At 33.5% G+C, this 14,713-nt stretch overlaps 1 protein-coding gene across 2 annotated transcripts in view; it reads right to left on the bottom strand.

Annotated features, from left to right (window-relative positions):
• The window catches only part of LOC139487814 (uncharacterized), a 111,067-nt gene that overhangs the window by 14,794 nt on the left and 81,560 nt on the right, over positions 1-14,713 (bottom strand). For both annotated transcript variants that reach the window (XM_071272945.1, XM_071272946.1), the window contains 6 exons: positions 14,143-14,310; positions 13,284-13,439; positions 1,876-2,034; positions 1,129-1,311; positions 683-856; positions 245-409 (listed from right to left, as the gene is read on the bottom strand). In XM_071272945.1, the coding sequence (XP_071129046.1) occupies positions 245-409; positions 683-856; positions 1,129-1,311; positions 1,876-2,034; positions 13,284-13,439; positions 14,143-14,310 (1,005 nt within the window). The remainder of the gene's footprint in view (positions 1-244; positions 410-682; positions 857-1,128; positions 1,312-1,875; positions 2,035-13,283; positions 13,440-14,142; positions 14,311-14,713) is intronic.

The raw sequence follows: 14,713 nt of genomic DNA, 5'->3' as shown, positions 1-14,713 counted from the left end.
AAAACTGATATTTCATCAAATAAATTTAAGTCAGATATATGAATATCCTTTTTCTATTGGATTAAATTCTTATTAGACCTGATGCAGAGTCAAAGTGTTTCAACTGAGGTACTACACTGGCATCAAAAGGTGACTTATGGAGTAAGGGTTACGACCTAGTGGAGGTTGTTGTATACCTTACGGGCATGCTGTAAAAGGGACTTTTCATTTATTGTGGTTATATGTCCATAGAGGGCATACTTACGAATACAGCTATTGACATTATCCGACCCAGTGCTGGTTGTTGTATACCCATCAGGGCATTGTGTACAAGAGTCTTGCCATTTAAGGTGGTTATATGTCCCTACAGGGCAGGCTGTACATCTGTTATTGATAGAGTTTCTGTACGTCCCATGCTGTGTACAGTTTTCTAAAAATATAAGAATGACCTATATATTTTTTAATAGATTTCAGAGTTTTTTATTCAAAATTATGATATCAATATACTGAATGCATTTATTTCGAACTTATATTGCAAATCCACAAATAATTTGATTATTGGCCTCATTTTAGAGCTCATTCTAAATTGAAAAAAACCTTTTAAATCTAACAACAAATAATATATTTTACAACTGTTCATAAAACTAAGACACATTAATATATACAACCATATGATATAATATTCAAGTTTGATCAAACTTACTGATTGTACAGGCATTTATATTAGTGGCTCCTATTTCAGCAGTGATGAAATCCAAGGGACATAACTGACACGACTGTATCCTTCTATCTGAACTATCCCTATAGTAACCAATCGCACATGTACGACATGACAGGGGGTCTAATGGATGTATCTCACTTCCACTAGCACAATCAACTAGAAGAAAATGAATAAAATATACATGTTATATGTGCACAACAGTTTTCAAGATGAACTTTGAACTATTGCTCAATGATGATCATTTAAATATTAATGACAGATAAAATGATCTACTTAAATTTGTTGATTTTGTATTTATTATTGTTATAATATACTTTTACTTCCTGTAGTTATCTTATATTATAAAACTAAATCAAATTCCAAGGGATGAGCCAACTTTGACTCTTCATGAGTCTACTCCTTTAACATTTGTACCAAAACATACATACGTTTACAGTGTAATCTAGTCTGTGCATTTTGTAGTTCGAATGTAGTATATCCAATGCCACAAGGTATACAATCGTGTTGTCTCGTGGACGGCTGGTAATAATCATATCCACATACTTCACAATGTCTATCACAGTTGGTATTCGTACATCTATTCACAATTTTATATCCTGCTGGGCAGTCAGCTAAAAGCAAAACAGAAAGATTCTGTGAACCAACCAACCAACCAAACGCTAACGTTTTATTTTCACAACTTTCGTGAGTATAAAAATAACACGAATATTAATTTGTTGCAAAAATTAAAAATTTTGATCTTTCCTTATGTAACTAAATTGAGAAATCTTAAAAATCACAAAATTTCATGTCAAATGAAATTTATGAATAACATCACTATAGTAAAACTTTCAAACTACGAACAATTCCTGACTATCCAAACGCTAACATATACGAAATTTTAATTTTTTGTCTCCTAAATAAATAGACTAACTTTGCATTACAAAGGATCAACCTCGTTCTGATTTGCATCATGTGATCATCTGTTCACTCATGTGATTCTATAGGTAGATTGGACTTACTAAATAAGTTGGTTTACAGTATTCTTATTAGAATTGTAATATTGTCAAAGTCAGATAAAAAAAACAACATAAAAACAATATGAAAATGATCCAAATGTGGCTCAGTACAATTCAGTGTACTAAAAAAACTTCTGATATAGCAAGATATTGAAAATATAGTAATATTAAACCTACGTATATTACAATCAAGGAAACTAGTAGCAGCAAAATCTGATGTAATCATTCCATTAGGACACTTTGTACAACTAATGGCTCTCTTCTCAGATTTAAAATATCCTATCTGACATTTAAAACAGCCACCAAATGAATCTTCATATCCAGGATCACAACTAACTACAATCAAAAATTTAAAAATTAAACTTGTTTACGATTGATATCATGCAACGCTCACATCTTCATATTTCCATATTCAGAACACCATTAATCTAGATCAATTCCTACTTTTGAATTTATCTTAAACTAATGAAGTACCCGCCCACGTCCACTTGTATTTGTAGTATTTGTATTTTTATCCATCTAATGAGTTAATCCTTTTTCAACTGATTTTAATAGTTCGTTCTTCTATTGTACTGTACACCACTGTCCCAAGATAGGGGAGGGTTGAGATCCCGCTAACATGTTTAACCCACCACATTCTGTATGTATGTGGCTATCACAAGTCAGGAGCCTATAATTCAGTGGTTGTCGTTTGTTTATGCGTTACATATTTGTTTTTCTTTCATTTTTTGTACATAAATTAGGCCGTTAGTTTTCTCGTTTGAATTGTTTTACATTGACATTTCTGGGCTTTCATAGCTGACTATGTGGTATGGGCTTTACTTATTGTTGAAGGCCGTCAGTGACCTATAGTTGATAATTTCTGTGTCATTTGGTCTCTTGTGGAGAGTTGTCTCATTGGCAATCATACCACATCTTCTTTTTATAATCACATCACAATGCAATGAACATATGTACTTAGGTGCTTAATTTGTTTACCCTATTCCTTCCTATATCAGGATTTTTTTTAGATTTTTCGTATTTCACTTGTTTATCACTTTTCTTAAGAGCATTGGTCTTATATTTGTTTTAACTGACTTCTGGTAACAGAAGTAACAAAAGTTCCTCTAAGGAAAATTAGAGTGAACGAGGAGCACGACCCCACACTGACGCTAGGCCATAATTTGAATAACACTTCCTCGGTACTCGGAGGATAAAATTCAAAACTGGTAACAGTGATGAACCGGCCACTCTGGTAAACAAGAGAAAGCCGTTAATAAATGACACAACTTCCCTGTGGTACCACAGTAGAATATTTTAACATATGGTCTAACGTAGAATTATAGGGTCATGACCCCCCTGTCATCTTGCCAGATCCCGCCTCTGCACCAGTACTGCGACAACTGCTTTATTAAAGATAATACTTACAAACAATGAAAAAATATCAAAATGCATTAATAAGAAATTCGTCTTTAGAAACCCGTATATCTATATGTTTTTACAGTTGAATTCTAGAAATTAAAGTTTTCTCCTTTCATAGTTAGTAAACCTCCACCATCAAGATATCGGCATATTATAAGATGTGTAAAAACTAGCACTGTCTGTTTCAAATCAGTATCAAGTATTTATATAAGAATGTTTCATCCTCAATTTAAAAGCATTCGAAAAAATTGTGTAATCGCGACAACAGTTCACGATATAACTGGACACAACCCGGGACACAACCTCTGCAATATTATGTTGTTATAAAAAGTCGAAAAGTTCATCCTCTACGATATTTGCCATACTCAATTTAGTCCAAAAAATCAATTGTCTCCAGCTGGATCCGTTTCCGTTCTTCCTAATCTCACAAAGCATATACCTGAAAAACATCAAGAAACAACAGCAGCAAAAATAATCCAAAAATAGGAGAATGTTGGGGTAGGTGGGTTGGATTGAGTAAGCTTCCCGTTCAAACGTTAGAAAATTTAGAAGTGACGTCACATTGCGCTAACGTCACGTGACAGACACGGTCAAAGTTCAAAATGCAAAGAAAAAAGGGGGGAATTGAGAATAAATGTGGAATTTTAACTTTTATTAAACCTGTATTATCAGTAAACCGATAAACATTATTAATTAAAGATTAAAATAATTCAGGAAATATTGTGTGGAATAAAACTAGCCGCATATAAGGGTTTTGCTCATTGTTGAAGTTTGTATGGTTACCTTTAGATACCAATACCAACGTTGTTTATACAGTTGAGTTGTCTCATAGGCGACCATTCCGCAACTCCTTAATACTAAATAATTCAAGAAATCGTATGTGGAATCAAATCGGCCGCAGGTGAAAAACAGTAAACGAGGACTGGCAAGACGTTACAAACCGCCGGCATTTTTAATATTGGCAAGTAGGTGCTTTTTTGGTAACAGAAGTAACAAAAGTTCCTCTAAGGAAAATTAGAGTGAACGAGGAGCACGACCCCACACTGACGCTAGGCCATAATTTGAATAACGCTTCCTCGGTACTCGGAGGATAAAATTCAAAACTGGTAACAGTGATGAACCGGCCGCTCTGGTAAACAAGAGAAAGCCGTTAATAAATGACACAACTTCCCTGTGGTACCACAGTAGAATATTTTAACATATGGTCTAACGTAGAATTATAGGGTCATGACCCCCCTGTCATCTTGCCAGATCCCGCCAAATGAGAAGGTCTATACACTCTCATCCCAAACGAAACGAGTTTACTACATCGTACTGAAATATAATTAAACTTATCGATTAGGAAATACTCGACGGTCCAAACTTGCAAATGACTCTAAAGCTCCCTGAACATTATTTAAGAAAACATCATTACCTATATCTGACAAGTGCACTCCGTCGTTCCTGAATAAATCTCTTCCTTGAGCTTTTTTATTTGGTTGGCAAATTACAAGGCCATGATTTAATTATTCTTGAATATATTGCAAAGAGCTCGTTTTCGAGTCGAATTGATAGCCACCTGATTTTCTGCCAAGTGCCAGTATCTACGAGGCAAAATTTTACTCCACACCAAGGAGAGATTTGGCAATAATACATGTAATCGCATAATGTCCAACCTTATCTGCTCAATAAGCTCTTTTCCTTAAATTAAACCCAAATCGTTAGAACCCAAATTGGATGATCAAAATGTGTGGAGGTGGATAACATCTAAAATTATCTTCAACTGACGGTTACAAATTTTTCCATTTCATCCCTCGCTGCTGTAATCCCAGGTTTTGACCCCCTGGTCTTCTCTTAACGCTTCTGGTCGCCCAATATATAATAGATGATCACAAGACCTAAACTTGACGGGGTTCTACAATGACAAAAATTCTTAAAAAGTACAGTTTTTTGTACTGTTCTGTTTAAACCCTTACAAAACATATGAAGATACAAGTTCAAAGACTTCGTATCTATAAATCTACCAAATCCGAATGTAACTAGTGTATGCATCAGAAACCCAACATCCCGTCCCCACTTGTAAATTGTGAATCAGAAGCCCCCGTTCTGCTATAATGCGACCTTTAACGCCACAAAAATAAAGGGGGTTTCTTAAGTATAGAAAATAAATATAAAACGAGTCAATGGAGACCCATTAAAGGGATAATTCGCGATTTTTCACTTTTCATCTTATTATGTTCATAATACCATAAAAAACATATTCACCAAGTTTTATTTTGATATGAAATCTAATAAAGAAGAAAATTGGGAATTATTAATTTTATTTTTTGAAACTTCCTGACTTATGTCTTTGATGCATGCCGGGAGTGAAAATATCTCATTTAAGTCTTGTTCGTTAACCATCTAATAACCCGATTTAAAGCGCATCGACGACTTTTGATGTAGCTATTAACCAACAAAAAATAAGTGATAGCCATGCAACTTTTAAAATAAGATCGTGTGGATTTTTTAAAACGAATTTTAATAATAAAAGTAAATCATACAATAGAACATTTTTATGATTATTTTTCTAAAAATACTTTAAACAAACATACGAAACTGACATGATCGATAGTGTATTAAAAATACATGTTTGTATTCTGACCTTTTTGCTTCATTTCAGCAATCATTTTCACTTGCTTGTACGGTGGAAACAATAAAATGTGTATTGTTTTGTGACACCTAAAGAATGTGGAATGCGTAGTTTAACTCAAGGTAATTAAAAGATTAGCATTATGTAATTCTAATCTTTTGATCCTCATTCAGTGAAATCTAGGCGTCACGGTTCACTGGCATTTCAGGTGTGAACAACATTTCGTATCAATTGTAAACGGGAGTCAGACAAAGTTTCAGACACATGAATGTAAAAAAAAATAATTGAAATTAATTAACGGGAATAATAAGATCGCACAATAACTGGATAGCTGTTGTATATTTTTATATTTTGCATAAGATCACTTTTAATGAATTATGACTTTTGATTACTTTAGTAACGATAAAATACTGAATTATTTTAATTGAAGAATTTATAAATAAAAATAGCCTTCTAAACACGAGTTTATGAACTAAAAATTGTACTATTTCAAATTAGGAACGGCAGCCTTAAATATTTCAAACAGATCATTAACAATTGCAATTATATAATTTAGTCCATCCAAAGTGATCTTTGATTACCTATTGAGGAATTAAACCACTGTGTCTAAACCACACCGGCAAAATTTGATCGGACTCGATGGTATCTAACATCCGGCACAATGACGGAACATTAATAGACAGAAGAAAGCTAGGTTTCTCCTTATTTTCTTATTTTTTTTTATGATATCGAAGAATATAAATACACATACAACTATTTTCTATTGTGATATGCAATATTTTCTACAACCGTTCTATATTAATGGAAAAATAAGTAAAAATGCACGTCAAAATGACGAATTGAAACCTTGCCTCGAAATTGTTGAATTTCTCTTTAAATTGTTCACATTGTACGGAAAGAAAGGTACGGGAAGATAGATATTGACACGGAGATTGCAAATTTAGTTATTATGAGCATCTCAATAATTGTAACTCTGTGTATGGAACGAAAGAAATGGGTCATGTCAAAATGGAACTGGCCGGTTTCGTCAATGTATACAACCCGGTTTCGTCGTAGATTTCAAAATGCATAACCCGGTTTGGTCAAATAAAAAAAATCATAATCGCATTGACGTTACGCTCGATGTTGGTGTCACTTTTGGTAACGTCGTATGTTAACGTCAAAATCATATTATATAGACGTTTAGTAATATTGACGTCCAGTCTAGTCTCAGATTCAAATAAATAATAAGCAAATTCCTACTCTTATAGAACACAAATATTTTAATTTTACTTTGCATTCCGAACTTTTTTAACAGCATATTGAGATTAAAGCTCTCTAAATATGCGTTTTTTATATGAGTTATGGGAAAATATGTTGAACATGTTTAAACTTGAAATTAAAGTTTACGGTCTTAAAAATCGAAACACACAATTGATATGTGATTTTCTCGCACAAAAGAATGGACACCTTTATAAGTAATCTAATCATTCCATGTATGTAATCTTTTCTACCATCGTTAAAAATAAATCTTCTTAAGGATAAACGTTGATAATAAGACAAATGTATATGCATGCATAATCGACATAGAAAATGAATGTAGGATTACAACTACCATGCATTAAAATAAAATTTATTTATCACTAATTGTAACTATACTGCTATGTACAAATTAGTATAATAGTCTCAGGTCATCGATAAAATTCAATAATAATTATTTTGTTAACATTATTAAAAAAACCGAGTCTGTACTGTCGCCATTGTGTTATGATGATCGTACACTGACGTTGGTCAATATGTTTTGACAATATATACGGACAGACGGATTCAGTTTATTTCAAAGTGGGCGTATTTCGAACAACCTTTACATACCGCCGAGCGTAGCGAGTCGAACAATATTTTGATTATTTTTTGCTTTACAAAATCGTTAAATACAGGAATCAATATAGTTTTGGCAACCGAAGGTGGGGTCGGGGCGTGCAACCTATACATCATCTAGATTCGCCACTTATCTTATAAAGTGTATACCGAATTAAAATATTGTAAGAAATGAGAAAACAGGGACACCCGGGAAATCGGATTATGTGAGTTGGATTATGTTTATTATAATAAATGCCGAATATCAAGTTCTTTTTATCAATTTCTATACATTTTTCTCAAATATATATAAAAGTTATATAGGAAAATGATAAGGCAGACAAATATACAAATAAATCGACTTGGCCGATATCCTAATAAAACTTATTGACCTTTAATTACGATTTTTTTTTTCATTTCTTTGCGTTTTTACACGCCCGTCCCAATTTTGACAGGACGTATTATTGTATACTTCCGTCTGTCCGTCCGTCCTTCCATCCGTCCGTTCCTCCATCTATCAGTCATTCGGTCCGTCCGTTTAGCTATCCGTCTATCTTTATGTCCAGCGTAAACATGTCGCACCGTAACTTGAGCTTATCTAGTTTTCATGAAACTTAACAAAGTTATTTCTTGAAATGGTCAAACAATTTGTAAACCTTTTAGTGAAAATCAAATTAAATCTTTTTGAGTTACAGAACTTTGTAAGTAAAACAGGAGTGTGTTTTTTGTTAACATGTCGCGCCATATCTCAAAATGATTTATCATTATTGCATCAAACTTTACACACTTCTTAGTAATATAAATCTTAACTTCTGCATACTTTATGGTGATGTTTTAAATTTTGTTTTTTAAGCGTTAATTAGGTTTTCTTTGTAAAAAAAAAAAGGGGGTCACATACTGCGATGTATCTCAAAACCTATATAAAAAAAATATCATAATGTTAATGTTAAAAAAATAGTTAGATATCAGTGTTTGCTATTGAGTATTTATATTCCATTTAAAATTAGTTTGAAGATCAGTGAAATAACGGATACGACTTTCATTAGGAAAATGTGTAGTACTATAATTACCTATGTAAATAAATGTAAACACGCCAAGTTTACTTTATAATACATATATATTTAATTTCTTTCGAAAGACAATGTTCAGATCCGTGTTAACGTTGCTTTTCATTAATTGTTGGTTTTAAAAAAATATAAAAAACCGGGTGATATATATAGACGAAACCGGGTGTTGTGTAGTAAACAACAATGACGAAACCGGTGTATTTTTATTTGACATGACCTATTTCTCTCGTTCCATACACATAAATACAAGTATTGAGATGCTCATAATGACTAGTTTTGCAATCTCTGTGTCAGTATCTATCTTCCCGTACCTTTCTTTCCGTACAATGTGAACAATTTAAAGAGAAATTAAACAATTTCGAGGCAAGGTTCACTCAATTCGTCATTTTGACATGCATTTTGACTTATTTCTCCGTTAATATAGAACGGTTGTAGAAAATATTGCATATCACAATAGAAAATAGTTGTTTATGTATATATATTCTTCGATATCATTAAAAAAAATAAGAAAATAAGGAGAAACCTATCTTTCTTCTGTCTATTGATGTTCCGTCATTGTGCCGGATGTTAGATACCATCGAGTCCGATCAAATTCTGCCGGTGTGGTTTAGACACAGTGTAAACTGCTCATCAAAATATTTTAAATCTCACAACACATGAATACTTCAGATATTTGAAAACAGATGTTTTAAAAAATTGACAGGAAATTAAAGGATCTAATTGGAATGAAATCAACAAATTACGAACAGATATGCTTTTCAAGTGTGAAAAACATCAACAAAATTTATACATAATCGGGAATGTCCTTCTTAAAATACTCTTTGTCTCACACCGTAACTATATATAATACTTTAGCTATTTGACCAACGATGTATTAAAAAAAATGAACGAATTAAATGTCATCTTTCCCTATTTTTTAATGTAATTATAAGTCTGTTTCAACTGGCAAGAATACCACTAAAACGGACAAGCAGTTTATTCTTTAAATTGCTGTCATTGAATATCAAGAGAGAAAATAAATCCCGAAATTGATTTGAAACTTTGATACTCTATAGTTTTCCTGGAAAATATTCACATCCCTCGGTATTAGTGTACTTCCAGTTGCGTATATATTACATGCATGTCGGAACAATTGTGATGATGGCGAATTTCTTCCTTTTTTCGAGAACAATCTAATTGATATATAAATGTCCATAACTTCGATGAGCCAAATAAAGTTATATATCGACCTGTATTTAAATCTCTTCTTCTTCTTCTTTTGGTATACTACAGTCTATCGTCATTTGATGATTACATACTGTTGGCATACGTGGACTTGTCATTTTACAAAACTTTTACCCCAATTTACGCAAAATGTATGTTTCTTTCTTATGTTCTATGTGTACATGTATATGTTTTAATTTGCGCTATAGGTCCGTAACTTATAATCCAGGCGTATATACGAATGGTCGACAAGTGCGTACATTTTTTTAAATCAATATTTCTGGCCTTCACCATTGACAACGAGTATCTATTACATTTTACCAAATTTACCCTTGGAAAAAATACGTATATAGATTTTTATTTCATCAAATCTGTTTTTGTTTTTTTGGGTATTATTTATATTTTTATAAAGAATTTTCTTTTCATCAGAAATGTTATTCATAAACAAGCGTATGAGTTTAGTAATATCACTTTCGGACACGTAACATAGAGATGTATATTATACACCTAATAGTTCAAAATGGAAAGTTATAAGTTATCGGCCGTGTACACTTATCAATACACTAAGAAGTGAAACGATGCAAGAATTTGCAAACTCGACAGGAAATCGCTTGAATACCTGGACGTGTCACCTCACACCCCCTACAATATCTTTGGGAGTAATACCTTTAGCCATGCGGGTGATCAGTGGAGCGAAGATCCTAATTTATTTGAATAAAGTTTATTACATAAAAGAATTATGAACTAATAAGATTTCCGAAAACAATTCAAGTTTCACGGAAGACTTATTTATGATTTGAAATTTTGACTTTTTCACTATTAAATTCCTATATTATCAGTCTAAAAATAACAGATCATGGTTATTAAAAAAAAAAAAGAAGAACATTTTCCGTATCAAGTTAGTTAACTAGTTAACTAGTCGGATAAAACAACCGTACGATTGACGAGATATCAACACGCAATTACGACTACATCGGGTTACTGTAGTTTTGGTCCTTAGACATATCGTGACTGCAAATCGGAGAAGGTGACAAAATGGCTGACCGCAGAGAATTGATACTCTAAATTTAAAATCGATGGTGATCTCTTATATAGCAGAATAAAACTTTAATATCTATGAATTTGAGCATTTTTATACAGAATAAACATAATATCAATTTTTGATTTTTTTGCGAAGTTTCCCTTTAAAATGCAAAAACGGGTTTGTCAGAAGCAGGGTATCTTATTCCGAAAAAGGCACGTAACATGCACACAGGACAAAGATCTGCCTTCCTTTGAGGAATAACCAAAGTCATTGAAGTACCTCTCTGGTCAGCTTGCGAACTGTAAATCTTCAAATGCAATTCATATTGAATATTTGAAAATTTCAATAACAAATCATTAATGAAAAATTGTGTGGGCTCCGATACTATACTCGTATCGGCAGTGAGCTCACCTATTCTTAATAAAGCAAAAAATGCAAACTTAAATGCATAAGCGAACAGACAAGATTCATAATAAGAGGAGTAAACGGATGGTAGTGATCGTATAATTTTATGCAAAATTTCTAAAGTAACAGGAGCGCGAATACCTGATAATTAGGGACTCTACCTTCGAACTCCCTCGAATATTTAGAAACTATAACAGTACATGCAGTGCCAGTTACACATAATAATTCATGATTTATGGATAATCCCGGATAAGTATGTATTGATTGAAGATGATGGTAAACCAGAATACAATAAGTAAGCTATAAAACGAGTGAACACAACAATTTGTATAGGCTATGATACATTTAAGTCATATTCCTTGCTGATTGATAATTCGAGGAGGGATGATAATTATTGCTCATGACTACAGACGATGACCGATGGACATTCCCCGTCACCACGCACAAAACCCACAATTCCTGATCAATGACTACCCAGGAAGATGATGGAAAGCCCCCCCTTTTTTTTTAGTCGGTACTGATCATCGTACACGGCCCAACCATTAGTAGTACCCCTAGATGACACTAATCGAATGCTTTGCATATATTTCAAATACTCTTGGGCTTTCATAGACCATTTTTCTAATAGAATTGCCATATAAATCATAAAGGTCGAAGTCCAAATTTCTATGTTGTTCAAATAATCTGGTTTCTTATTAACCACAGTAAGGGCACCTCTTTCAAAACAAATTTGCCATCCAAAGTAGAATCAGAGCCCAAAACTGCAGCAGATTTTAGCAATAAACCTCACCTCGCCAAATTTTTTCCTTAATCTTTATTGGAATATGAGCCCCAATCGGATCAAATATGCTAGGGATGCTTTCCGGAATGTTATTAACTAGGGAAATTTCATTACTGGCCGAGTGCGAGCCTGTAATTAGCGACTGGGACTTCCTATGATAAAAAGGGGGTGCATTTCGGCCCCCTGTATGTGTATACATACCATGACTATCCTGAATCGATGGGACCATCTCGACTTGGGAAACTATACTAGAATCATTATCGTCTGCTCTTCTGTGGATTGTTGTGGCGACATCGTATAATTCTGGTCGCTGAGAATCTGTACTCGACATCGAAACTCTCGAAGATGACGGTTCAGGAATGGCTACTGTCACAGGGTCCAACTCCGCACGGTCACTTTGGTTTTGGTTGGAGGCAATAAATTCGTCTGCGCTTGCATTTACCATAACTTGAGTTGAATGACTACCTGCCGCATTAATGTTTTGATTCCCACGAGGAGCTATGGGTCTTTTTGGATCAGAATGCACATGAATTTTACTAACATTTGGTCTTTTACGCTTAGAAGTAGACTTTTTCTCTGCACCAGATCATAAACTACCGTATTAGGCGGTTGCCTATTTCTTTTCTGAGGTTTCATCTGGGTTGAGGATGGAACTGGATTTTACAAAAACAAATTTGAGTAAGCTTCCCGTTCAAACGTTAGAAAATTTAGAAGTGACGTCACATTGCGCTAACGTCACGTGACAGACACGGTCAAAGTTCAGAATGCAAAGAAAAAAGGGGGGAATCGAGAATAAATGCGGAATTTTAACTTTTATTAAACCTGTATTATCAGTAAACCGATAAACATTATTAACTGACTTGGTAAATTACAAAATCAGTTTTAATCTTCTTATAAATTACAAAGGAAACAATAATATCTAATAATCTATATCAATGAAAAATAAAAACCAGACAGTTGATATTACAGCAAAATGCCTTAAGTTTGTAGGTAAAGGTAATATCTTTGGTTAGCTTGCTTGCTTGCTGAACTATGAAATTATTATCAGGGAAGATATTATATCATCCTTTCTGAGTAGTCTATTCCTACAGACAGAGATATTGGTTATCTGTTGGACTAGTCTTCTCTTAAAGGAGGATAGTATACCTAAACTTATAATGACCTCAAGGTTCAGCTAGCAAGGAAGCTAACCAAAGATATAAACTTTACCTACACACTGAAGGCATTTTGCTGCAATATCTATATATTTCTACTTACAAATACAATCATTGTAGTCTGTAGATCCAGCGAACACTGTAGATTTATGTAGAGGACAAGGAATACATTCATCCTGCCATTGTAGACTTTGGTAAGAACCTATTGGACAGATTTGACATCCACTTCTCTCTATTCTATATCCAGGTAAACAGTTACCTGTGTAACAAAAATTAAAATGACTCATTCCAATGGAAATGACACAACAATTGCTGTTCTAATGCAACTACAGCTGATTCCAATGACCAGTGTGTTGGCAAAGGTAATATCTTTTATTAGATTGCTTGCTAGCTAAACCGTGAAGTCATTTTTAGGTTAGGTAAACTACCCTCCTTTTTAAGAGTACACTAGTCCAACAGATAACCAATCTATCTGTCTGTAGGACTAGGGTACTTTGAAAGGAGGGTAGTATACTTAATCTAACAATGACTTCACAGTTTAGCTAGCAAGCAAGCTAACCAAATGTATAACCTTTAGCTACACACCCATGGAAAGCGACTGTAATACTTATAGATTATTACTGTTGGTAGCATTCCAGTAATGTCCCCTGTAGCTTTATATATTTGCAGAATGAAAGTCTCAAGAAATGTCTTACTTTACCTAAAACTTTGAATGTAATTGACACATGCATTCACAAGAATGTGCATCAACATACTTAGTATATATATCTGGATGTGCTTGTATGCAAAAATTTCTGGTTATTCTGATTTCTGACTATAAGATAACTTCTAATGGCTCAAATATTGATGTAAGGAGATCAGCTTTGATGGTCTGTATTCATAATATTCATGATACATGTGTCATAATGGTCAATAATCTCATTATAATATGTGCTTGGCCTTGCATAGTTCTCCATACAAACCTCTAGTGCACTGTGAAATAGATATAGATCCAATTGATGGTGTAATACGGTCCACTGGACATGGTGTACATTTCAAAAACTTGTCAAAATCATTGTTTTTGTAGTATCCTATTCCACATGGAGAGCATTGATTATTACTGTCCTTTTCATAACCTGGATCACAGTAACCTACAAAAATTTATGAAATAAATAATATCACTTTTTTGATAAAAAGAAAACAAGATATTATTGGATAAAAAATTATTCTATAAAACTATGTGAAACGTGATTCAAAAGCTCCATAAGGTGTCATCTTACAATTCAACAAGAAAACTTGTCCAAGATATTCATATTTGCAGCCTTCATACCAAACATGGATGGAAAATGGTCAATTCTAACATTATAACTCATCTGTCAGAGGTGGATTTAGAGGTTTTTTAGAGGTTCAGGGCCCCCCCTTTTGTGGAAAAAAAATTGGTTGATTATACAAAATGTATAGGAAATCACTGAAGCATGACTGGAGTGGGCCCTCTCTTATGAAAATTTCTAGATCCGCCACTGTCTGTTATTATGACTACTTTGTAGGGGGTAA

This window comes from Mytilus edulis, chromosome 9, assembly GCF_963676685.1.
Source record: "Mytilus edulis chromosome 9, xbMytEdul2.2, whole genome shotgun sequence".
Classification (NCBI taxonomy): domain Eukaryota; kingdom Metazoa; phylum Mollusca; class Bivalvia; order Mytilida; family Mytilidae; genus Mytilus; species Mytilus edulis.
Note: the sequence above shows the minus strand (reverse complement) of the source record. Positions and strands in the feature narration are given on the sequence as shown.